Genomic DNA, 27,397 nt, shown 5'->3' with positions numbered 1-27,397 from the left:
TCTGTCCACCAATTCAGGGTGTCCCCCCACCTCTGGCCAGCTGAGATAGGCTCCAGCACCCCCCGCGACCCTAGTGAAGATAAAAATGAGATGAGAGATCTTGAGTAGGGCACGTAATAAATATTGCAGTGCAGTAAGTACGTGGTGCGTAAAAAGGTCTTAATCTCTGTTCTCATTAAAATGGTGTAAAAGCAGCAAGATTACACCACAGTTGTATTTGTGTATTCAGAATTGTTGATACACACTATTGTGTCTTGCTTGTTTCTGAGTGAAAAAGAACAATAAAATAAATGTCATAATTTGGCTGACATGCATCATTTAAAAAGCTCAAATTTGAGAAAGATAATTATCTACACTGTATTGATGGAAAGAAACCAGACATCAGATGTTGTTTACAGAGACATGTGTTATTACTGTATAGTAATGTACATATATTTTTATAACCCAAAAAGATGATATTTGGTATTGCTGCTATACCTGGTTCTTCCCTTTCGGCCTGACTTATTGAGTTGCCAGAGCACCGTCTCATCCCTCACTTCTCACTCTGATCAATCAGACCATTAGACTGCAATTACAGCATCAGCCGTGGAGTAGGTGAGCGACAAGCACATTCAAGGGGGCTGTAGACAACAGCTCCGCACTGCTCCTCACACTCTCCAAATTAACCCGAATTAATAGTGACACTCGGACATTAATGTCTCCAATCGGAGAGCTAAATGAACAGTCTGGGTTGAAGGTATTGAGTAGCAGGTGTCTTTAAAAGCGATAATTACCTAGACTGGACAGAACTGTGGCCCACAATTTGCCTGAAGTATAAGAGGCCTGGCCCGCCTGTGCCTGGCTTCTGTTGTAGGTGTTAATAATTGATTTAGGGGCAAGCTATTAATGAGAGGCAGATTTCCAGCTCTGTTGTAAATGTGTTGATGAGGGTGTTGCTGTCTCTTGTAATGCCTTACCAATGCTAATTACAGCAGCTTAGTCAAGGTGCACTGTAATGAGTCTATAGAATTTCAGTCCTGATGTGTTTTGAGGGCCTTTAAGAGTAAATTAGACAGCAATTAACTGCAAAAGATAGGCTTTATTGTCAATTCATATCTTGAAATCTCAGCTTAATGTAATTGTTATACATCTGTAAAATTTACTAGGAGTGTCAATTCCTGATAAAACTGTAAAAATATACAGTACATCCGAGGAATTCAAAGAAACAATATTGAGGACATACAAGCAGCATAGGTAAGTACATTGTCAAAAAATATATCCTGATATTCATAGTATGGATACTATGAATCTTGATAATGTGACGCAATTAACATCCTGTTTTTTTGAATTTGTGCTAACTGTGTATTGTGAAGGTTGCTTTTATTTGGAGATGGCAACTAAAAGCCAATATTAAGAGGAAGTGGAGTCATATGATGTTTGTGAAGGCCGACATGTTGGTGCATCAGCCTGCATTCGTGTCTTTGTGAGTGTTGTGAACAGAGAGCTTTGGCTTGTCAACTACAGAAGAGCAAAAATGTCAAGATACTGTCCTAATTTTCTCCTGGGATAGAAAGAGATGTGGGGACTGTCAGCCATTGGAGTGTGATTATTGTACAATTCACTACAAGGGTAGCAATACAGGCATGTGTAACCCCCCAAAAATGCTCCAGAAATTATTCAGCCCATCACTCAAGCCATTTATCTCACCGCTTTTTGCCCACCCTCTCCATCCAATGTTTATTGTTAGCTACCCCGAAACTTTAACAAGTGGCGGCGGATTTTTCTGTTTTAGAAATTATATTTTTCTTCTTGTCATTGCTTCATTAATCAGCAGGAGGCATTCTGAAAAATGTTTTGTTTTGGTGGCTGCAATCTATTTTGTGTGCGTGTGTGTGTTGTAGTTAATCTGCACCCGTGGCAGGTTTCCCCTCCGAAACGCAGCGCTAAGCAGCGGTATCGCAGGCCTATTGTTGTAGCCTCTGTCATAGCAAGGAGAGCCTGATGCAGGCCTGGGCTCGCCTGATAAGGAAAAGAGGATTCAACATGGCTGGAAAGAAGAATCAGTGGGACTTGAGTGTGGAGTATGGATGGGGCAGATGTACTCACTCGCTCTCATACACACACACGTACGTATGTACAGATGCACGCAAATATACGGAGCGATACACACATTTCTTACACACATGAGACAAGCCACAAATCATCGCCTTCATCGCATTGGCAAATGCTCAGGCAATTATTTACAGTAACACCCAATTACATATGCAGAAGACACCTCAGGATAGGACCTACAGAACAGTCTCAAATGACATAGACTTATACATAGTTACAAGTAGGCACTCATTTTTTGAGAAACTGTTAAGGTAAAAGAATTCAAGATGTGGAAGTACAAACTGCAATTTGTTTCCCATGCAACAGTCCATCTGCTTTACAAACATCAGACGTTATCACAACTAACAGGATTTAAATTTCTGTGGTGCACACCAACATTTTTGGCACCAAGAATGCGGTTTCATCTAATGAAATAATGGGCACAAATTTTCGGCAGAGAACCATTATGTGATTGCATGCATCAATTATTCCATGGGCTTAAACCAATATCAGGGCTGAGGTCTCCTCAGATGGGTGCAATTGTAATTATTTCCAATCAGTGTCGCTGGGAGCGGTGCTATATAAAGCTAAGCTTTTCAAAATTATTATTAGCAATAATATTCCATATTACTGCAATTATTATTACTGTCATCTGATTTTATTATTCATAGAGTATGCAAACAGGGTTTGTATGTACAAGAAATATGAAAGATTATTTCAACACACTATATATGAACCAAGCTCACCTAATGTGAGATGTACTTCTAATTAATAGTGAATAACTGTCTAACACATACTATTCTGTTCAGTCAAAATACAGTCTCTACACAATAAAATCAGCTAATTAATAAAGTGTCTACCAAACCAAACCAATAATAGCACACCTTCGATTCTAAGAACTCCTTGGCAGTTTCCATTAAAAGCATTCATATTTTTTTTCATCTATTCATTCATTAATTTTCCGTTGCTGTAGCGCACACAGAGGCAAGTGTTTCGCACTCACAATCATACCATCACCAGCGGGAATTGAACCCGCGCCCGAACTCAGGCGAGTGAACACTACAAAATCAGGCAGCTAAGATTCTTTTTTTTCTTCTTAAAATACCCTGGACCAGATATTGTGTGAGTCAGTATATACCTAACATTGTGGGCATTCATTTAATGAACTGAACCAAACTTAGAGCTCCCTTCACGCTCATTGCCCGTTGGGACAGCAGGCAATATGTCTCCCCAAATGAATGATTATTCAACACCTTCATACCCAACAGATCGCCACTGGAGCAAAGGCACAAGTAGAAGCGGAGCGAGAGGAAAAATGAAAAGAGTTTGAGCAGTGCCAGCTGCTGTTCCATCTGTCACCATCACGGCTTTTCTTGTGATATGTTAAATCAACTTCTTGTCAAGTGCTGAAGATAACTCTTGAATGTTTACATTTGTAAAGCCCTGCTTGTGGGCAGTGGGTAGTTAGTTCATAGTCAAAATGGTGTGGGCATGATCTCTTTGTACTACATCTTGCATTTGTATGTTCTTCCCAAGTGCTCTGACTTCTTCTCAAAGTGCAGAAAACAATATATTTTGTCAGGCTCTGCATTTTTGTCAGGGCTGTGAATTCGAAAAGGAACACCCAAACTAAGATTCAAACACGGAATCTCTCCATTGTGAAGTAGGCATATTTACTTGACTTTAGTCCTGACAATATATTTAATTTAAAAAAAAAGAAAGAAACTTTACACCTGAAAATCATGCAACACTGGCAAAAAAAGTTAGGTCTTTAAATCTGGTTTTATTCCAAAATTGTTCCAAATTCTTACTGTCATCTAACTTCAAGACCCCTCCTGCACACCTTGTTGCATATCATATAATTTGTACACTACATCATCCAAAAATTGTTCAATGAAATGAAAAAAGCAATTACGTCACATTAAACTATAAATCACATCTGCAAATCAGTACTATCGAAGTTTTCATCTTCATCATCACTTCTGTTCCACCTATTCTGCAATTCCACCTATTCTGCAATTAGAGGGCACACCTAGACATCTGTTAGTATGAAGAAAACTTAAGGAATATCTGAGTGTTGCTAAATATGAAAAAAAAAGTATGGTTCTTTTTTAAAATCTATAATAAATCTTTCCGCACTATAAGGCGCACCTAAGAGCCTTACATTTTTTCAAAAGCTGACCATGCGCCTTATTTATGGATAAATATTGAGTCGCATCAGGTCTCGCAACTATTGTAAGCAGCTGCCGACTCCATTTCCCCAGTAGAAGAAGTAGTGTGCGGTGCATGCTGGGATATATAGTTCGTTAGTCAATCCATCCGGAATGATGGCGAGCACACTAATTCAGTGCTCGCCATCATTCTGGGTGGATTGACAAAAGAACTCCAGCCACTAGATGTTGGCGTCAACAGAGCATTCAAAGCTAGACTGCGAACTGCGTGGGAGCAGTGGATGACAGGCAGGAATTGCTGACTCGATAAATGACGACTTTAATGAGACGGAGTGTGGACGTGTTGGATGCCGCATTCACCCAGCCATTCAACATGAGTAATTATGCTATTGCTGTGTCACGAAAATACTAATACTTTAATTCAGAGAAAATAATAAAACAGTTGTTTATTCATGTTGGGAGTGAATGGAGTTGTCAGAAAGCTGATTTGTAATCTAGTAATAAAGTTTGGCTGACCTATCTGACAGTTTTGTTGACATTCCCTTTAGCGCAGCACCGTCCATTGGAGGCATTTTAACGTAACCCCAGCCCCTACTGTAGCACCTTAAATATGGAAAAAGTTTAAAATATGTCATTCCTCCTTGACGGTGCGCCTTATATATGGAAAAGTTTTGAAATATGTCATTCCTTGACAGTGCGCCTTTTCATGCAGTGTGCCTTATAGTGCAGAAAATACGGTATATTGAACTACCATTGGCTCATCCAGAGCCTTTTCACCAATCTGGTGTATAACCAGTAATATATTTTTAAAAAAGGTTTTGACCTTTAATTACTACAAGTTTGCTGTTTTGAAATAGTGCTTTCAAAAAAGCTTGTAGAGCTAGGGTGGGCAAACTATTCCACAAAGGGCCGCAGTGGGTGCGAGTTTTCATTCCAACCCATCAAGAGGACACCTTTTCACCAATCTGGTGTCCTACAAGTGCAATCAGTGTATTGCGGGCGGGTGCTTCTGGTTTTCCGCAGAAATCTCATTGGTCAAAGTGTCTGTGCTGGATTGGTTGGAACAAAAACCTGCACCCACAGCGGCCCTCGAGAACCTGGTTTGGCCACCCCTGCTGTAGAGTAATCTCCAGTAATTAGACCTTCCCTCTATCCTGGAAGTAATCATTTTTAACCTGAGCATTGTTGAGTTACAACTTTCCATAAAAAAATTTAGATGGATGAACAACCTGGTACCCCAAAAATCTAAATATTATTGTGGAAGATAATACAAAACATGATTGGTTGAGACTCTGGGTATTGTCTATTCACTATGTGCTGTTCCAGCTGTGTCTCATCCAATTGATGAGTATGAGGCTGTCAAAGTAGAATATTACACTGCTGGGTCGTTGGCAAACTAATTGGGTAACAAAGACCTTTTTCAACCCAGGGATCCCATTTCTTAACAGTCCATGTGCTGAGACTCTGATAAGAAAGTTCACGTCTAATGCATTTGGCAAGGAGCAAAGTCTTTATCTTATTTACTTAAGTTAATATAATTGTTTTTGGTCTTTCTGCAGTGTATTAAGCAATATACAATTTCCCTAAAGTGCACCCAGTGATGGACCTATAGAGCGCTGCAGCACAGCATAGATGATCGAGTAAAATATGTAAATTATCTCCATTTCAGCATCTTGTCCCATTTGTTTTTATTTTGTCATAAATTCACTTAGCAACACATGCATGCTGTTTCAGTTGATTGTTTCAGGGCATTTTCCCTGTCAAGTCTAATTGATATTCTGCAGAACCAAATTCATGAATCAAAAAGTGCGATTGCTCTGCACACAGTCTCTCCTGAAGTATAAAAGCGCTCACACAGAGGGATGCAATTCTAATGCATTGTGAAATTTCTGAGTCACCCAGAGAAAGAAGGGAGTTCAAAAGAATATTAAACCTAAAGGGGGGCACAGAGGTTTATCTAAAGTCAAGGACTTTATTTAAGAATCGTGCAAACCATTTTATATTTGTCTATATTTACAGCGTCTGACTGATGTGTGCAGTTATGAGGCCAGGGATTTACGATGACCCCGTTGACTGATTGACTCCTGAGTTCCCTTTCATCCTCTCTGGGTATATCCGCCTGTTTATTCCCAACAGGGAAAGAGTAGATCTGTCTTGAGAATATGTCACCTGCCACCACGGCCCCCAGGGACTGTGTTAATATCCATACATGCGAACATTACTGCCTCAGAGTTTCCTATTATGACCCCCTCACACAACTTCTCCCCGCTCGCTGTGCCAGGCAGCCTTTACTTATACTACATGCAAAAGATCAAACAACCTTACCAATTGAATTCAAATGGGAAATTGCTTATAATTCAAACAGTGAGCGCTGAAGCTGACCAGAGCAATACAGCAGAAGTACATGTTTGAACATGTACCTCCAAGACATGATTAAGACCTGCAGCACAAGCATTACAAATGTACCTCTCTCTGTTTAACATTTCAAATACTATCTCAAGAATTACATGTTCTGCATAGCGTAACTAGCGAGGAGATTTGAATGAAGTGTTTGGCCGTTATGTCTGGGATATTGTAGAATTATTGTGTAAAGACAGAGGGAAGGAAAGTCGCCCAATTTCTATTGAACTTTTTGACTGGAGAAAAGCACCTCAGTGTGTCTTCAGAATAGAGCCCTCAGCCTCCTCCGAATTCTAACCTTCACGTATTTAGGATTCTATATATATCCTTCCCTTGCATCTGATTGAATTTACTCATAATAGTCTAATTTTCAGAGGGTTTGTTAGTGATTTGTCCTTGGTGTGTAAGCAGACTCTCAGGCAAGCGCTCATTTGTCTGCTTTATTAGCATTTACTGGACGTCTGAAGCAGAGTGAACAGAATGCCTTGCCGCCCATGCTCTATATAAATACAACCCTGTGTGGGCATTTGAGTGAGAGAAATAAGCACTAGCTTAATGCTGCATGTGTACTTTGATGCTTACAGTCCAGCCAATGGGATAAAAGGTGAATTAAATGAGAAAATATTTCTTCCTTATAGCGGGGCCATGATAGCAACTGCAAAAGCATGTGTGTCCCTTCAAAGATTCCGGGAACAGCGGTGACTCTCTCAATTTAATCGATTTTTTTAAAATGAAAAGTCAATTTAAGAAAGTTGAAAAGAGAACGATGGGCGAAGGGAAGGGTGGGGGTCGCATTCTCTTGCACTCAAGCAGTAAACTAACTGCTGCACGGAGCAGGCAGCGATTTCAGCTGAATTATCTCTCACCTCACATTTGCTCTTAGGCAAGCAGTTTAAAAGCCAAACGATTGAGCCAGTGATCCAATTTGAAATGCAGAAATGATTAGAGCAGCTTGCCTCATTTCATATCAAAATTCTCTGATTCATGACAGGGTACCAGCCAAGATCTAACTCTAAAGGGAATTAGGGTGCAATTCCTGCATATTCCTGTTATTTAGTCTCCCAGCAGCAGATGCTCTAGCCTTGGAGAGGGGGTGGAAATGGAATTGAAGCATTACGTAGGTATCTTTTCATCTCTGCCAGATGTAACTGTGGCTGTTTATATAAGGCATTTCCTACTTTGTGTTGCACGCTGACAGAGAATCCTATATTCAGAAGCATGAAAAGAGGAAAACATGTAGCACTAAACTGCGCACATACATATATAGACAGGTTTTGAATAGAAGTGAGATACAAGCTGCGAGCTTGGCTTTGGCCAATTATTTGGAAAAAAGAAAAAAAAAAGGCCCATGCAACCCAGCCATCCTTGAGGCTAAGAAAATATTAAAACGTGCGGCGATAACGAGGGCTAGAGGAAAATCTCTCTTAATGAAATTTCCAGTTGACCACATGCAATTTGTTTCATCGCAGTGAACAACTAATTGCAATGGACGTTATCAAGGTGTGAGTGCTGTCTGCTGTAAACTGGTAAAACAGGTACAAATCCTTTATCCTCACTTCCATGTTGGAAACAAATAAAAACTGCCATCGCTGTATACCGTAACCTTGTTCCTCTTATTTCTGCTGTTAATGTATTCTAGAGGACATGGCGCATTTGTGAAGGGAAAAAGTCCACAGTATTGATATAAAATGTTGTTCAAGTTACTTTTGGTGTATATTATTGTGGAAAATTGATTCCTTTTAATTTCTTGGATAAAAGTATGAGAGCATGTGTTGTGCTATTTTTTGTAAAAACAAGTATATATATATACTTGTTTATATATATATATATTGTAAAAACAAGTATATATATATACTTGTTTATATATATATATATTGTAAAAACAAGTATATATATATATATATATTTGTTTATATATGTATATATATATATATATATTGTAAAAACAAGTATATATATATATATATATTTGTTTATATATGTATATATATATATATATATATATATATATATATTGTAAAAACAAGTATATATATATATATATTTGTTTATATATGTATATATATATATATATATATATATATATATGTACTTATATAAATAGCAAGATTCGACCACAATAATTTTGCTATAACTGAGCAAAAACTTTCCAAAACCACTTTTAGCTCCCCACTAATTGTGCACAAGTTCAAACAGAATTCTATGAAAATATGAATCAAAAAATACAAAAAATATAAGTGACTTTTTATTCATTGCTTAGAGTGTGAAAAAGTGAACCGCAAAGCACACAAGAGTGATCTTCCAGGTGAGACATGGTGTATTGTGTTTTCCCTCACTGAATCAGTACATCACATCACACAAGGGTCCTGCTGTGGTGACCCCTATTGGGAAAAACTGAAAGTCACAACTGTATGCTGCGATATACAAACCTGGATTGTGTGGGGCATGCACGAAAAATGTAAAAATGTAAATGTAAATTTGGAGATTAAATTGTTAGCCAGTTCTTATCAGTGCAGACAAAACAAAATGCTATACATTTCTGCATTGTTAAAGCTTTGATATTTTGATCTGGCTGCTAGCTTCATTTTCTGGGTGTACAGACACTCCTCAACTTACGAACGCAATTGGTTCCGAGCGATTGTTCATAAGTTGAATTTGTTTGTAAGTTGATTTAGTGCTATATTTTGTATTATAATTTATGTTTAAGGCCTATATAAGTATATTGAAGGTTTATATAAGTGCATTTGTATGTTTAAGGCTTGTATAAGTAACACGCATTGGTTTGTACTGAAAAAAAAAACATTTAATAAAATGGAGAGAATATGTACAGTACTGTAGAGAGAGAGATAGATTTATGTATTAGAAACTGGCCAAAAGAAGCGACCTAATGACGATTGCACAGTTTTCTTCTTTTTTTCATCATAAATGATGCAGTAGCACTGTATGGCATCATTCAATTGATTTGCAAACTTTGTGCAACGTTCAATATTTGGGTCCTGCTGCTCAATCTTTCTGTTTATAAATGGTACTGAATGTGCAACGCTCACCACTTTCTGACGCGCATCAAGCTTCGTTATTATTGCCACTCGTTTCAAATGAAATGGCTTGCCTCTTACTTGCAACTCCCTCAATAGAAGCCTTTAGCTTTTTACCAACCATATTCAATATTGGATGCATGAGATATTTAATGATACAAATGAAAAAGGTTCTTTGCACACTGGAGATACATTCACGCACTTCCGCATTGCAACGAAGAAGGTAGATGCTGGGTGAGCTGAGCTCTCACAGCGCCAGGCGTCGGTATTAGCGGCGGAAAGAAGTACTACTCCGAAAAAGACGCGAAATACAAAATTGGACTTGCGAACATTTTTGGACTTAAACGCAATTTGCAGACATGTTCGTATGTACCGTTGTTCGTAAGTTGAATGTTCGTAAGTAGGGGAGCGTCTGTACTTCAATTAGCCGGACCGTATGTCGGTAGTGGGCGGAATTAAGAACAGCTCGGACACTTTTGGGGAGTAGGCACATTTAATTTCACACTTGATGGTTGGGCATTCACAGCAGGGACTCTGCTGTTTGTAAACAAGAAATGACAAGGTACACTTTCAATAATATGGCTGGCTCCCCCCTTAAGGTAGGATGGGTGAATGTCCTGACAGGACAGCTTTGATCGCTCAGCTGTCTAAATCCTAGATCCAGTTCCAGTGACCTTGTTGAAGGCAGCTAGAGAAAAGGGCATGAGGAAAATAATCATTCCCACCAAGGTTTGTATCGATTTCACCTGCCCTGACCGTGAAGCACGTTAACAGCAGCCACTGGTGGTCAGCCATGATATCATTAGCTTGTTGTTTACACTGGAAAGCTGGGAGTTGGAGGCAGGCTGAGTGTCACAAGACACTTTCTTCTTTACCTCCTTCAGCTGATCAGAGGATCATGGTATCAAGGAGGGATTAGTAGCGACTCGGGATTTGTGTGATTGGTTAATTTATTGCGGTGATGGCAGGCCTTTCATCTATGGCAACATTTAATCAGCGCAGCCACAGAGGCTATTACAGGTTAGCTCCTTTCTGGAGTCTGTCCGGCTGTGCCATCAGCTCTATCACAATTCCCCTGAAATTTCCAAATTATCTGGAACAGGCTTTAGCTTCTCCGTAATAAAAATTAGAACAGATTCCTGATAGAAGCTTTTGCTCACACAGGGCCAATTATAAATAGTCCAGCCCTGCCTTGGAAGACGGAAGGGGGAGGAAGAAAAAAAATCCAACTCTAAGAGATGTGCACGGAACTTATCGTTCAACCCCTGCTCGCCTCTGATCCAAATCCGTGTGGCTGAAAATTTATATTAGATGTTATCATAGACGTCTAAGTCTCCCAAAAAAAATCAATGAAGGTTATCTTTTATGTTGCAGCAACTTGTGAAAATATTGATTTTCATTTTATAGCGAATTTGGCGCATCAGTTTGTAATCACTTACTCGCTGACTACACTGTTTGGGTCGCTGTATCTCTTACATGAGGGAAGGTAGCAGAGCTCGGGGGGGAAAAGCAAGAGAGTATTGAAACCACTGAGGTGAAGGCAGGGGGCGGATATACTATAACACGCACAGAGTGTGTGTGGGTGTCAGCTTCACAGGATCTATAATCTATCAAGCGCCATTTTTTTGTGGCAACTTGTAAATATAAATGATATGAACTCCTTTACATCATGTTTTGCCAGCATTAGCATTTACTTACAGTTTCTACATAGTAACAGAGGCTGAGTTTGTTACTATACAACCAGTTTGCTCATATTCCCCCCCGCCTCGGGGAAATTGTAATTTTCTGCCTGTCAATCTGCATTTCACTGCACAGTAGCCACTTAGACCAACTGATCCGGTTGTAGAAATGTTTTCATTTGCATTTGCAAACACTCCTCCCCACAGTGACGCCACACTATCTTAATCCCAAATATGTTGCCCGCACTTGCTCTTGTGCATCTCTTTGTCTTTGTGGCGGCTGCTAGACGCATGCTTCCAAAGCACACGTTTGTCACCGTGGATGAGTTATGTAAATCTGCAGTAAGAAACTGTCATCACTTGTTTGCGACAAGGGTGAAGCAAAGTAAACTGGAATTGACAGTTCACTCAGTAATATGTAATACCCTCTGTGACAAAATTAAAGCAATAAATAGCAAAACTGTTGAGAATAGTGTCCCAGCACTAAGATGTCAAGTTAGGCTGGTGTTCCGTCCATGTTGCTACATGGAGAGCAGCTGGAATATCACAAATTCCCAAAGGCTCTGGGGGATGGGTGAAAGGCCTCTCGCTGCTGAATAAGAGATGGCACCAGTCTTGAGATCTAAGAAAGGGTTAATCTGATTCCCATTTCAGATAGTCGTCCTGGCAACAATCGGCCAGTCTGCTCTGCTTCCTTGACAGCGGAGGGAGATTTTCAGGTTACCCAATAGAGGACTTTATTGTGAGGCTAATTTGAAATGTGAAATCCAGGATGACTTAAATTACTGAGGTCGTCTTTCTCTCATCTGCTGCCAAGGCGGGATAAAACGATGCCAAGAGAAGAAATAAGAATATCAACCTCTTATCAGTTCAGTGGTGCAGTTTGTGCTCAGCAATAATCTCCAAGTGAATGTCGCATAAATAACATCTTCATTTGGAGGCTATATTTGTTTTTAGCTTTGCAGCCAAATTCATAAACAGATTTTCATCATCTTTATGATGTCTTCAGAAAGGCTTTTTGTCCTCTAGACTGTGACTTGATGGAGTTCATGGAAGAAAAAAAAGAAATGGGTGTGGGCATGCAGACACTGCTCGAGCGCAGCACTCATCCTTTTTTGCGTATCTGTGCCAATTCCGACCTTTAACATAGTCAAGTGACATTTGTATTCATTCTTGAAGGTTGTTGCCATGCTCAGATATAAGTAGAAAGCGCGGGGGAAAAATTTGATCATTTTCCCTTGTATTACGCATATGATTATGGTTAAGATTGGTGCCAAAACAGTACTATTTTAATAACACTCAAATAAAACCATCAAATGGCATCAAAGTGTCAACATTTTTTCTTTACTAGATGTCTGTACTCAGGTAAATTAGCACACGCTCAACAACAGCAACATATGATAATTGAATAAATGCACATTCTGTGGCAGTCTTGTACGCAAGCCTATCAAGAGGATATTGTACTCTGTCTCCTTTCCTTTCTTCTTGAAAAAAAACCTACATTGACCTCTGACAAAAAAGAAAAATGACTTTACACATTCAGTATAATTTATCAGCATATTATAAAAGCTCTAACCTCAATTGCCCTTTGAAACAGATACTGATTCTTTATACTCTTCCCTACTTGTTTCAGGAAATAGTGAGATCTTGACGATAGTGTGGTACAATGCGACCAAAGTTCACTACAGAACGTTCCCTTCCCTCTTTCTTAAAAGTCGTTTCGTCTTCATTCTTGGCTGAATTCAGATGCGCCTGTAAGCCTCTAGTAAATCTCTTTGGAATCCTTGATTTTCACTCCGAGCTGTCTTCTTTTTGATTCAACACAATGTAGTCTTTTCCACAATTTTTCCTCTTTTAAAATTACAACTGCAGCCTTTTGTCAGCCGGCCATGACTAATATATCCACATCCCGGCAATGTTTATAAAAGGATTGAGATGGACTCTTATAGTTTCTCAAATTATCTGTACATGAGCAACCATTCCTGGCTGGAGCAAATTGCCGGTTATTAGTGTTTCTCTAATCACCAAAATAGGCAAATGATGAATGTGTGTTATCTGTCTCCTTCCAGAAGACGAAGAGCACAGTCCCGGTGGTGCTGAGCGCCGGCCCCAAGTGGCTGCTGGATGTGACTTGGCAGGGAGCAGAGGACAACAAAAACAACTGTGTGGTGTACAGCAAAGGTAAGCAAGCAACCCTGGAATCGCGTTATCTCTCACCACCGCAGCACAACACAGCACAGCATCGTCGCTAAAACACAGACGATCCTTCATCGACTCAAGTCCCACCTGCCCGTCTCCTGGCCCTTCTTTTCGTTTCTCTCTTGTGCACACTTCGCTTTGCAGGATGTTCAGTGTAGCACGGCTGCAAGGATGAACACACGCGGTTTACGTACACACACTCACTCGCTATCTGTTTGTCTTATCCAGCAAGTAATTTATAGCATTAAAACACTGATGAAGAACAGGGAAACATCACTTGACATAGAAAGTTAATTGTCTTTAGATTTCGCTGCTGAAATCAATGCGCCCCACCTTTTCCTTTTATACTTTGTCTTTAAGGGGATAAAGAACAATGTAGGAATTGAGATAGGGTTACCACTGCTTCATTTGTTCATTTTCTTCTACTCAGTAGAGGTAAACAATAATGCAGTAAGACGTGCCCATTACTGTGCAAAGCTTTAACTGGTCTTCATGTGCTTTATTGTTTGAATTCCTTCCAACAGCAGTTATTTGGGGTAGTTACCATATTTTCTCGCATATACCCATGTAACTCAAAATAATGATAATAATCAAGGGTACGCCAAATTAGACTTGACATGCACGAAACTGCAAGGTGACAAAGACGAAACTCCATAACGCAAGACGATGCAGCCAATACGGTCCTTTATTTTGAAATAGAGAAAAAATAAACCGATAAAACGTTAAACAAAATGGATTTTGATGTCTATGAATGAAATTCAAGAAGGAAGGAAAAACATCTTGCATAAACGTGAAAAAACTCACTTACTTGTGCCTGCCATTGCTCGCTCAGGGCGCCGTCATCTAACCTTTTACTGGTAGTTAAACGTTCTCTGACTGGCTAGACGCAAGTAGCCTTGATATGTCAGCACACGCCAATAGTTGCTAAGGCTGATTGAAGTTCATGCGGTCGATCATTGAAATATCAGCCTTGATACCTGCGTAATGTGTATCTCATGCTATTATTGCACCCAGAGACTCGGACACACTTCCTGGTTGTACTTCTCACGTGACTCCAATTTTGAATTCGTCCACGTGCAGGCAACACCCTTTCGGAATGTGCAATCCAGCAGACGATCCTTTCGATTCATATAGTTTCTCAGAAATACCACGTGCAATGATTTTTCTTAAGATTTTCCCTTCAAAGTAACACATTAAATCCATGAATATGGAGGTGAAAATTGTGACTCAGGGGGCGTCTTATACAAGAGAAATCGTAAAATTCAACGATTTTAAGGCAGTTTTATGGGTATGGCTTGTATGCGGAGGAGGTCAATATGTGAGAAAATATGGTACTAGGAATAGTTGCATGAACAAAACAACTTTTTCATAGACATCGGTCAAGGAATTATCAAAAAAATGCTAAATCGCTCATTACAAGATTGAAAGACAATTTGCCAGCAACATTATCGAATAATAACCCTTCCTTTTTCTCATGTTGTGCTTCAAATTAATTTATAATAGGTAATATATTATCAAAAGATTGATTACAAATCAGTGATAACTGTATGTTTTTACAGGTAATTTTAGTGATAATTTTTTGGGGTACCATATTTGGCATTTTGTTAGCTTTTTAGGTGCCCCTGCTGACAAAGAGGAAAACTTCAATGTAAATAAGTAAATAGAAAATAGAATTAAAAAAAATATTAATACCAGTGGTTCTTCCGCCTGACTTCTGTGCGGGAAGTCTGGGTTCGATTTCCACTTGGTGGTGGTGTGATTGAGAGTGAGTGGTTTTGTGATTCCGTGATTACCTGGCAACCAATTCCGGGTGTCCCCCACCTGTTGCCCCTGGTTGGTTGGGATAGGCTCCAGCATCCTCCGTGACCTTTGTCAGGATGAGCGGTATGGAAAATGAATGAATATATATTTTGATAATATGCATAACAATGTTGCATGAAGTATTGTGAGATGTTCAATCAAGGCTAACTATTTCATAAAATTGTGAAATATAGAAGTGAAGACAACAAAGATACGTGTGCAGGGTTGCTTAGGGTGAAGGAAAGAGACTTTATTTATCGCTCTTTAAAAATGATTAACCGTGACAATACCCCCAAAGCTGAAACGCAGAATCTTCTTCCTCAAAGTGAATAAATGGCAGGAGTGGGATTTGCAACCCGGATTTTCTGTCTCGCAATTCATATCTACTAATCACTAGACTGCACTGGGGAGTTATCCTCTTAACCGGCTACTTAACTTTGTGCTCTTTATCACCAGATCATTAAAGTTTTGATAAGCTGTTAAAGAAGATTATGCACTTTAAAAAAAATAAAATACAATAAAAAGGGTCTAATTTTGCTTGCAGATTTACTGTGTAAAACAAAAATGAGGCTGCAAAAACACAATTTTCTACTTGTTTTATCTGAGGTGGACAATTTGCTTTGCCACTCCCATGTGTAATGAGCTAAGCATGCTTGTGATATACATATGTGATAAGCATTACACGCAACACAATACTACTTGCTCAGCTGTGTCATTCACAGTTGCTTTGTTTGCCTCTTACATTTTGATGTTATTAAATTAAACACAATGACATCTTCACACGTCCCCCCGTGACAGTTGTTCTGTATTGTACTGTATTACTTTCATTATTGGGAAATCCTCCAAGCAAATTATTAAACGCTGGTATGTGATAACAGAATACAACAAATTAATTTAAATCTAGTAGTCAAAGTTGAATATGGACTGCAGAAGCAGCTTCTGTGTGTGTGCCTCTGGAGCCAACACTGGAAATAGGGACTCTTTTATTATAGAATTTTGATCTTTGGACAAGTTATTTGCGAAATGGAAGTGTCAACACTATAGTTATGGGTTGATTAAAGGCGCTCCTCTTTTTCTCTTCAGAGTCCTACTGCAACTTTCCTCCCACTTTGAAATGCTTGGGCCCAGCCTGTTTATATCTTAAACCTCTCCTGAATCCACACTGTCGACTGCTTCATTGCTCCTTGAGATGTGTTACTTATGGAAAACAGGGAATATCTCACTGGACCGTATGCTTGCGGAATATGTTTTGGCTCACGTTTCACTGGTCCCGACTTTCTTTATTGCTGCCTGCAAAGATAGTCGCTTTCACTTTGAATGCTTGCCAGTATGAATCTATGGGGGAGTATCTGACCGTTGATTGGTTTGAGTGGTTACAGAGGACTACTGTGATATGTGATTTCTGCTTTATACTTTAACTCCTCAACTGTCTCCAATACTTCCAGACATATGTGAAGTGAGAGAAATAGTGGCAGGAATAATATTGTGTGTTGTACTGTGGCAGTGTTACGTGTATAATATATTCAGCAGAAAGTGAAACAAACAGTTGGACAGTTTGATTGGACCCCACATGGACCAACTAGATTTATGAAGTAACATACCCAGTATATTTGTAGGTAATCCAAGGTGTCCATTCTCAAAATGGTTCTTAGACTTTATTTGTATTTGTACTAGAAAGAAATTATGAAAAGGATTACAAAAAAGGCAACCCGTATTTTCAAATTGTTTTATCTTATTTATTTTTGTTTCGCAGGTGCTCACAAAAATGAGTATGTTAAATGTTTAAACTTGACTTAAAACGTGTTACATGCCGTATATTTTGGTAAATAATTGATCAATGACTGTGCCTAAAATTACCGTGTGCTTAAATTTTAATGCTCAGCACACTGACTTTATGGACAACGTGCATATAGAAATGCATGACAATTAAATCAGCCAAATTGACAGGCCAGTCAGTTAAGTGGATCGTACATTGACTTCCAGCGGAATTGTGGTTGGAAAAAAACGTCTTGAATGGAAATTGAGCGGAAATCGTATCCTTACATTGCTCTATTTAAATAAATAATTTACGTATGCTGCATCATTGGTAAGGAGGCCACACTAAAACAGTGTTGTTGAAGTTACTAGATTAAATGCAGGTATGTGAGTATAGTACGTGTTCTGCTTTGGTGTTGCTGATTTGATGGTTTTTGATTGGAAACTTTCAGCCCCTAAATTGAGGAAGGAAAACCCTTCAAGGCTTCAGGCGTTGGAATGTTTGAAATTCATGAATATAAATTATTTGTGACTACTAATTTTCATTGGTTAAAAAAAATAAGAGGCTGCACTAGCCCCGAAGTGGCATTGTAGCAAATTCAATATCTGCTTTTCTCAGGCCGCTACTGTGGCCCTGTTTGTTTTACATTAAACTCCCATGAAGAGCCTTAGCAGCCAGCCATTACTAAAACGCTCAACTCTACCACTGCGCTCTCATTATCAAGAAATCCACCTGGAACTCCCACAATGCTCTTCTCCACAGACTGACAATTTCTTTGAAGCACAGAAGTTCTAGAAACAGGCAGAAAGTCTGCAGAGTAATTACGTGTTACAGTAAAAGTGGAGCGCCAGGAGCGAGTAAGGATGACAGACAGGGACCCGGTGAGAAAGATAGGAACCAGTTGGGAATTTCCGCTGCAGATAAACAACAGATTGATAAACTTGGAGGAAAATAAAAACTAACAAAGACTCCTCTGTGCCTATCCTAATTGGAAGATTTTTACTTGTGTCCAATTGTTAAAGATGATACTCACAAAATTACATTTTGAATCACCATCTACTACTTAACTGCGTTTACTCATTCAAATCTGAAAGCCATGTTTCTACTCATTTATTGTCTCTACTATAAACTACACGTCATGAACATGACCATGTCACGTGGCATTATTAATATCCTTTTCATCCTTAAAACAGCCCACATTGACACACAACATGTTCCCAAGTATCCATAGAATAACTTAAGCCATTGTTCATAGTGAATTAATCAATGTATCTAGGATGTATTACATAAGACCAAACAGAAGAATTGGCAAACTTGGTATGTTTGTATTATTTCAGTCACTAAATCCATATATAATTAGATTCTTTTTATGCCAGTGTTTCATTACAACTGGTGGAAGCCCTCTGAGGCGTGAGATGAACCAACTTGGCCTTTGTTGACACACTTTTTTTCTATACTTGAAATGCACGTTTAAATATTTGGTGTGCGGTTGCAAAGCTTCATTTTACTTGAACATATGCTGCTTGCTGCCGGTGAGAGCTGAGCATTCAACCCTCTTCTTTTAAAAGATTCAGGCAAACGGGGCATGCAAGGGTTTATGATCTGTTATCTCAGAACATAGCAAAATGGCGTGACTGAATAATAACTAAACAACTGGTACAATGTAGAAATTTCATTATCAGTGTAATAAAACAAAATTGTACCCTAAAGGAGTCCCCACCACAGCTCAGAGCAGCCGACTAATTATGTTTAATTAAAAGACAACAGAGATCAACAGAATCGTTTTCATTAGGAAATTATTAATGATTCTGCTGCAACAATAATTGATTGCACTGAGCCATGCGATAACTCCGTGCGGTCAGGCTCAATCCAGAGCTTGGTGGAAAGGAGTGGCTGGTTCTGAAGATGAAGCTTGCACATTTGTAATAGAGAATTTGTAAAACAGGCTTTACGGAGACAAAAAAAATGGGAGAAGGAGGGGATGGATGTTGGAGGCTAACGAAATGCAGATTAAATAGTAATCAGAGAGGGCTTCAATATAACATTTAAACAGTTATTATCGCACATCACGAATATAATTTTTTTCCCTTATCCTGGATCTATCTTACAAATCCATACACACACATTCCCACTTTGCGGCTGTTTTATTCAGACCAGTGTGAGCAGCCTTCAGCTGCAGACGCTTCTTCCAGCAGCCTTTTATGTCCATTGTTCTCCCGCCGAGCAGGCTGTTTCCCTGCTAAACTGTACTGCGGAGCCAGTAGACGCCACACTCTGCCAGTGCACCCACATTCGCGACAAACACACACGCTCGACAACATTACTGAAAATTCGCATAATGGCTGCTGACACATAAATGTCCATCTGCATTCACCACAGGCTAAAGCCCTAGACAAAAACAACAAAAAGGGGTAGAGCATTTAAAGGGAGTGATGGGCGCTGATGAGTGGTAAATTGTTTTTTATTTTTTTATTTTTTTCATAGATGATAACACAATGTTTTTTACACCCTGCACTTGTGTTTTCTGTGGATGTGCTTGTGTGCGTGTTCGAATAGCCGTTCGCCTTTGCGTCAGTGCCATTGAGGGTGTCAGGCTAATGAGCGTGAGCTGTCCTTAGAGCAGGAGGGTTTGGGTTGTGCCATTCACTCTGCATATTTAAATGCCTTGTAGAGCTTAAGTAGACCCACTTTTCCATGTCAGGGCAGCGTTCAATCCTACTGCGGCCATTAATTATGATACCTTTGTGCTCCTGTGTGGCTAATAAGAGTGATGTATTGCACCCTCGTGGCATTATAATCATCTGAGTGAAGTACCTGGACCGCACTGAACTCGCTTTAAGCACCGCATTTAAGGTAAAAATACCGGGAGGAAAAACAGCAGTTGAAGAGACAGCCTCCTCCTCGCTCTCCCTGGCTGCAGTGGTTAATGTTCCCACATGAGAGTGTGTCACACATTTAACGTGTCCATAATGGTATAATCAATGATGTGAAATGCTTTGGTATTGATCATTCCAGAAGGCTCATTGTGTGCCTGAGAGGGAAGGCAGCAAAGACACACTCACAAAGGTTAAAAGCACATATTGTTCATTGTTTTCCTCTTCATTCTTGCATGTTCACACGGCTCACACGCTCTGCATTAGGATTTACTACATTACTTTCTTATTATGTTCACTCTCTTTGAACAAGAATCTGATTAACTGGATTTTGAGGAGCTGCTTCTTAATATTTGGAGCGTGTCTCCCCAGTATTGAATCTGTTCGTTACAGATGGGGTGTAAAAGATCACATTTTATTACATTAATCACCACAAGTTAATGTGATGATATGTGCTTTATATCCCCTCCTCTTAATGGCATAATCAATGACCATTTTTATATTCATTGAAAAATCCAGAAGATATGAAAATAAGACCCAACACGGTTTCTCATCTACTGTGGGATCTTGAGTTCGTAATTAAAGAGTTCTTTCAGTGTATATCTTCTAAAAGCCCTTAGGCTGCTTTTCAGGCCTGGTTATGATCCAGCTGGCCTCCCCCAACTCTGCTGTGTTAAGTAGTAGGTGTGTAAAGCATTGTCCCTGAGTTTTAGGATAAAGCCCTGCTGTTGGATGCCGTTGGACAGATGACACACACACACACACACACACACGTACAACAGCGTTGTGTTTAAAATGTGTGTTAGTCCTTTGTTAATGAGAGAAAAAGCCCCAAAGAGAGGCAGGCTCCCCCACATTCAAACATTTTCTGTTTTTGCATTGGAATTTTGGGCTAACTGTACATGACAAAAAATGTCAAACCAGACTTATTTGGATCAATGCTGATATGTTTAATGTGGTTTGTACTTCTGTCTTATCTAGATCATAATTAATTATGCTATGGTAAAACATAACCTTCTTTGTAGGTGTCACAAGTCCTGAGTTTCTGAGCTCTTCTGTTTGTCTATGGTTGACAAAGACGGGTGCCTCTTTTCCACGTGAGAGGAGGAGAGCGGACCTAGCGGTGAATAAGAAGACAGGCGTGCTGTAGGTACAGAAGTGTGGAGGAGCAGACATCAGTGTCGCCCCGGTCAGACAAGGCCATCTATCCTTGAGGCCCGAGGTAAAGTGGGAGGGGGAAAGCAGAAGGGACAAAAACGAAGAATCAGCAGAGAAGTGAAACAAAAAGGCACTGCTGTGTGTGTGGAGGTAAAAAGAAAGATGGTCAGGCACGGATGAAGTATTTCTCTTAACTCTGTCAAAGCCACTCCATTTGTGCTTGCCTGAGCACTGAGTAGAAAACAATATTTCATCACCCCAGTGGTTAGAATACTAGAATAGGGCTGGACTGCTAGAAACACAAGTCTGTTCAATTTGAAATGGTATTGGAAAGGGAGCTTTCAGGTCGCTTCTTGAAAGCGATGTGATGTAAGAGTTTTGAACTCCAATCCCTGCCGACTGTGAAATGGAAGCGGTGGGTTCAGTGTTTGGGTCTGCCGGAGATAGGCTTCGGTCTCCTATCAGCTCCATTTTCATGGAGAAATGAATGACATGTTTTGTTGATAAAATTCTATCCAAACTGTGTGAGGTTTGCTTAGACATGAAGGGCTCAGTTAAAACCTTCGACATCCCCTGCTTGATATTACTCGCCGGGGCTGGCCCTCTTAGTTTAAAATGTCATTTGAATTCATGGTGTTGGCAATATTTAGACAATCACAGTCACACAGGGAGTGACTGCACAAACAAATTCCTCAAGTGTGTCTGTGACTTAAGCAATCACAAGTACTTCCTTTGCTATTACAAGCCCACTTTCCTTCCACTGCACTTGTCACCTGCCACATTGGAGTATCACCTAACCAGCAACTCAACACTACCTGATGCCCTCAGCATGCTAAGCCTGCATACTGTCGAATGACGGGCGGTAATACTGTGTTCCGATGCAGTATAGTTATTTCTTTCCATCCCCTCACAGGAATCCCCCTTGCACCATTTCCCCTGTAATCTCCACACTACTCACTGTTATAGGGTGGCTCGCCCACTGCTCCCGCTACCATTCCACAGCCCCTCTCCTTCTTATACCTGGCACCTCCACCATTTTAATCCCTTTGACCCAAACCCTGCACGTTTCCCTTTATCAACAGCTCCTTGAGATTACATCCTGCTTGCTTCCTCACCACTGCTTGCTTCAGTCACCGTGGCTGACCAGGGTCTTTGTCAGAGACGGCTGGTTGTGATAGCCACTGTGGGCCAGTTATTCGGTTGGTATGGAAGCCATACTTAACAGGTCATCTGCGCGAGGTGTGAGGAAGGCAGTTGATGTGGGCGGTGTTGAAGCAGAAAGGCATCAGATGCTCAGGGACATTATTGGTTTTAGATTTCCTATTACAATATATTAACCAGTTCACTTAAGCAAGAATTCAATTATTAAATTCTTAAGTCATACTATGTGAGCCATTCCACTAAAACTAGACATGAAAAATTGAAAGATGCGATTTGAAACTAATGTAATTATCGTTTTTGTGATGGCCCTTACAAAATTGCAAAGATATATGAAATTCCCTAAGAATTGTCAATTACTTTTTTTTCTTCGTCAAATTGGAGGAAATGTAAGAAGAAAAAATACATGTTGGCCTCTAAAAGCCCTTAAGTTTAATTCAAATAAACAAATAAACAATAAAACAAATAAACACCTGGTCCCCATTTTTAATATTCATAGAAAATTAGCTTATCAAACTGCCACCTAAAATAATTCATTAAGCAGTACCAAATGCTTAAGATGGATCCGCTTTATCAGCATTGTCAAACACAACTCAAAACTGCAAAACTTGAAGTGAAAGTTTCTGAGGCCATTTTTTTTGCCGAAAATATGTTGAAATTTAAAAAGCAAAAAAAAACACGAAATATTCATTGCATTAAGAAGCCATCAAATGTCATTTTCGACACAGTGACAAAAGTGTCCGGTTTTGAAAGAATGGCTCATAAATTGCAGTAGTTTTATTGGCTTTATTAATGTAAACCACTATGTATATTGATTTCTTTCCTCCTTTACTGCAAAAGTCTTCAAATTTGATACTTGTGAACAAATGAATAACAAAGGACTAAGTATAATACTGTGGGTAACCAATCGTCTTTTCCTCATTTCTTTTCTCTCAAAGTCAACTCTAATTAACATACATATGTTGTAGATGTTCATAAACAAATCCAAATTCCATCCCGTGTCCCTGTTTGGCCAGTACTCCTGCCTCAGTTTGATGGAAGGCTGATTTAAGGCCCTTAAAGAGTGGGATGGTTCCAAGGGAAGACAAAAAACTGTCAAATTACACCACAGGTTCTGTCTTAAAGCTATTCAAATGGCAGATAGAGGCACAGCAGTGAAAAATATATACACACTCCATCCTGTCAGAACGCTTTTGGCTTATCTTGAGTGACTGTCAAAGCTTGGAATATCAGGGAATGGACAGAAATATATAAAATTAATAAGCCGCTGGATGTTGTCGGGAGTTATGATGCTTCATAAATCCTGGTTTGATCACGGCGGACAAGGCTTATACCCATAGCTACCTAATACGCGCAGCAGTGTTTTGGACTGGATTTCATTCTGTTTGGGAGATTGCCCTCAACTGGCAAAAGCAAGATTTATCATCCACTCCCGTGCACCCTGTTTTTTTTTCAATTGTGACAAATACTAAAAAGAAAGCCTACAGCATGGGTCTCAAACCGATTCCGCCGAGGGCCGCAGTGGGTCCTGGTCTTTGTTCCAACCGATCCAGTGCCAACATTTTAACCAATCAGGTGTCTTCCAAAATAAGTAACACCTGACTTTACTTAACTGATTACACTTGCAAAAGGTATCCTCTTGTTGAGTTGGAATGAAAACCTGCACCCACTGCAGCCCTTTGAGGACCGGTTTGACACCCCTGGCCTACAGGAAGTTGACAGCCATTACCTCTAATCGAAGAGCGCCGATGTAACAAGGTGAAACCGAAACCAAAGGGAACAAAACACAATTGCGAAACAAAAAGGGGGAAATGTTTTCTAACTTATCAGTCACACTCTCTTTGTCAGGTCGAGGGTCTCGGAGCTTTTGTTTGTTTGTTTGTATCCTCTACTGGAGAGATCTCCACTGCCATCCCCGGCAGGTCTGCTCAGTCAAGGGTTGAAGGTAATATTTCACGTTAAGAATTACGCACGTTTCCAATGGTTCTCTCCAATTGTGTGGCCGGCACATCCATCACCATGCGCTCTCCCTCTCTCGAATGCTGGCTTTGTCTAGATCACCCTCTTTCTATACCCAGTGGTTGGGATTTGTAAATAATCCAATGACAGAACAGGCTAATTAGACCAGAGGGTGTAATCTCTGGGGGTTTACCTGTCAATACAAATGTTTTCTGTGAAAAAGAAGCATCTTTAAATGAAAGGCTCCACTGTTTTGATATGTAAAGCACGTCACACTGTTTCAGTCAGCCTCATTCCAATGAGACGAGTTGTCAACAGGAGTACAATGACAACAAAAACAACTTTACTGAACCCAATCTGAATAATAGCATTCTCATTCAAGAGCTATTTTTTATGCCTTGTTACTTGCGAGAGGTCGTGCATATTGAACGCAAAGTTAGAAGTAATTGTATTACACTATTTCTTGTAACTCCACAAATAAGGGGGGAAAGTAATGAGTTGTTGGCAATAAATACAATAAAGAGTGACAATAAATTATTTTCCTGTAGCTGCTTTTGAGTCAATTAGCACACCCCGCACACTCTTTGGCTTATTTGGCCTCTCAATATTCGGCATCTGACTTTTATCCAATTACATTGTGTCAGGTAGGCACACCCGGCACAGTGCACATAATGGAGAATGCCATCTTTGGTGAGATATTCTGTGACACTATTCCTGTGCATATGCCGATGGCACTCTAGTTTATGAATTATTCAAATGCTTCATCCACAAAGAAGAGAGGGGAACTCAGCTCCATAGTGAACAGATTTTCTGCTCACCATACACCCAAGTCTGGAGTGTGGGACATTGTAAGTGGCAAATAATTACACAGAGCCCCTTCTTCCCTCTCTTTCTTAGCTCACCTGAATTCAGAACTGCAGTGATTATTATTTGGACGCTGTTGGAATCCTGCAGGGAGGTTTTTTTTCTCAAACTGTGCAACTCCAGTCGTAGAACATTGCATGTGGATTCACGATAAGGCTTCACGCATATTTCCATGTGAAATAATTGAAATATTAGATACCCTGGGATTGGTGTCATTGGGGAAATAGTGGTTCCAGAGTATCTGCACCCTGCTATCCTCTCTGTTGCTATATTATACTGTAATAGACTCCAGCTATGTATAATCACTCTGGTTCATCACTGACTATTGTGCTGTGAAATAAAAAATGGGAATATTACATGGGGTTTAAATCCCTATAAAAATTGTCCAGAGTAAGAAAATGAACACGTTCCGAGAAACTTTGTCTATTATTCACATTAGAGTAGTGACATTACAGCGGCGTGATATATGCAAAGCATGAGAGAAAATTGAACTTTTTACATTGTCATCGTAAAAAGGAAGGAGGGGTATACATAATTTCTTCCTCTCTGTTCCCCACGATGGGGATTCGCCCTGACCTTGAACTGGTTGTATCTTTCAGTGCAGATCTGTGGCAGTGACACATGTCATGTGTTGGAAAGGAGTGAGGAGGAAAACGAAGAGGAGACAAGAGGGAGTGATCTTGGTGCATTGCCCAGTTAGAGTCAGAGTCCCCCCTTGTGTCAAAGCATGGGCATGTTTGGCCAAAAACACAGACTGCACCTTGTCCACTAATCTCAGCACGAAAACACCTTCCCGGGGCTGACAGCCTGATGAGAACATGCACAGTTTACAATGTCGAAGAACACCGAGAGGCTTCAAAGCCAGCCTTAAATTCTTGGGCTGTTGGGGAGGGACGGCAGCGCAGGAAGAACAAGAGAAAGACTGAGGGGGAGGGAAGGATTGTCGTCTTGTAAAGCAGACCTGGCTGAAGCTCAGCCAGGCCTTATTTTTCCCTCCTCTTCTGCATTAGAGAAAAGACTCGCCATGTTTGTTCTTTCTCCCTCAGTAGAGAATACAAAAAGGTTAAAGCTTCTCACAGAGAGGCACAACCTCTTAAGGGTGCCATTCTTCCCCTCAGATCCTCAGCTTTGCTATCATGTCGTCGGAAGCACATTATCACGTATGAATGAAGTTAAAGCGCACATCGACAGGCAATGCTTGACTGCACACTACCATTTCACCCAGACAGATTGTATGCAGGCAGTTGAGTCATTTGTTATTGACTCAAAGGGAGTCTGAAATAGAGATCACAAATCTACAAATCCCCAAAGATTCAAATCTGCATTACACAAAGATTCACAAGTGTCACGTGGTTGGCAACCCCCATTAAGACTTTTAAGGACTGTTTACCTTGAAAAGGTACCAACCGGAGCTAATTGATCGACTGAAACCTTGATCCGCGCACTTTGACTTCACGGTGTCTGCAAAAGTAATGAATAAATCCGAGACTATTTTCTTCTTCTTTGTTTTGTGGTAAGCACCTTTAAGCATCAGGCTAAAACCCTAAGAGTCCAATATTTTGTGAGGCTCCTAAATAGGAGCTCTGGTGCTACGTTCAGGCTTTGTCATCACGCTTGAAGAATTTCCTTTTAATGTACTCTAATATGAAATTCAGTGGGGACAAGTTTAATTGAGTTTTACACAAACCAGTTGGGAGTAGCGCTGGAAGGTAGGTGATGTTGAGGTTTTTAATCTCAGGCTCCGGAGAGGCATGTTGACGAAGTGGTTCTTTCTCTTGGTGGAGAAAAAAAAGAAGAAGCCTAAGAAATGATACAACCGTGGATAAAACCAATTGGCAACCCTCAAAGGGACGGAGGGTGATAAGGCAAATCCAGCACTTGTAGAGAAATAAAAGAAACCAACTGTTCATTAAAACGGGAAACAAAACAGGCGATTGAGAGGGAAGGCAGACTGCTCAGTGGTAGAGCGAGTGAAACAAACAGAGCCAAAGATATCAGAGGATAGAATTGGAAAATAATCAAGGATTTGTGAGGAGAATTAATAAGGAAGATAGACCCAAACAGGCAGGTTTTTTTTTTCGTACTCTGCAAAATTAGGCAGGGTGCACTATAATTATCAAAGAGGGAAATTGCATGAGCTATATAAACACCTAATTATAAATGATAACCACGATATAACTTTCTTCATTTCACACACTGGAATTGCGATGCAGGCTGGCTTTTCAGGCTTTGTAAAAGAGATATTTTTTGGACATGTTAGACCAGTGTTTCCCAA

At 40.0% G+C, this 27,397-nt stretch overlaps 1 protein-coding gene across 2 annotated transcripts in view; it reads left to right on the top strand.

The window, feature by feature from the left end:
• zfpm2a (zinc finger protein, FOG family member 2a) overlaps window positions 1-27,397 on the top strand; it is a 123,821-nt gene that overhangs the window by 66,224 nt on the left and 30,200 nt on the right. For both annotated transcript variants that reach the window (XM_077598561.1, XM_077598560.1), the window contains one exon: window positions 13,425-13,536. In XM_077598561.1, the coding sequence (XP_077454687.1) occupies window positions 13,425-13,536 (112 nt within the window). The remainder of the gene's footprint in view (window positions 1-13,424; window positions 13,537-27,397) is intronic.

The sequence above is a fragment of the Stigmatopora argus genome, chromosome 4 (genome assembly GCF_051989625.1).
Source record: "Stigmatopora argus isolate UIUO_Sarg chromosome 4, RoL_Sarg_1.0, whole genome shotgun sequence".
In the NCBI taxonomy this organism is placed as follows: Eukaryota; Metazoa; Chordata; class Actinopteri; order Syngnathiformes; family Syngnathidae; genus Stigmatopora; species Stigmatopora argus.
This window is presented reverse-complemented; position numbering and strand designations above follow the sequence as displayed.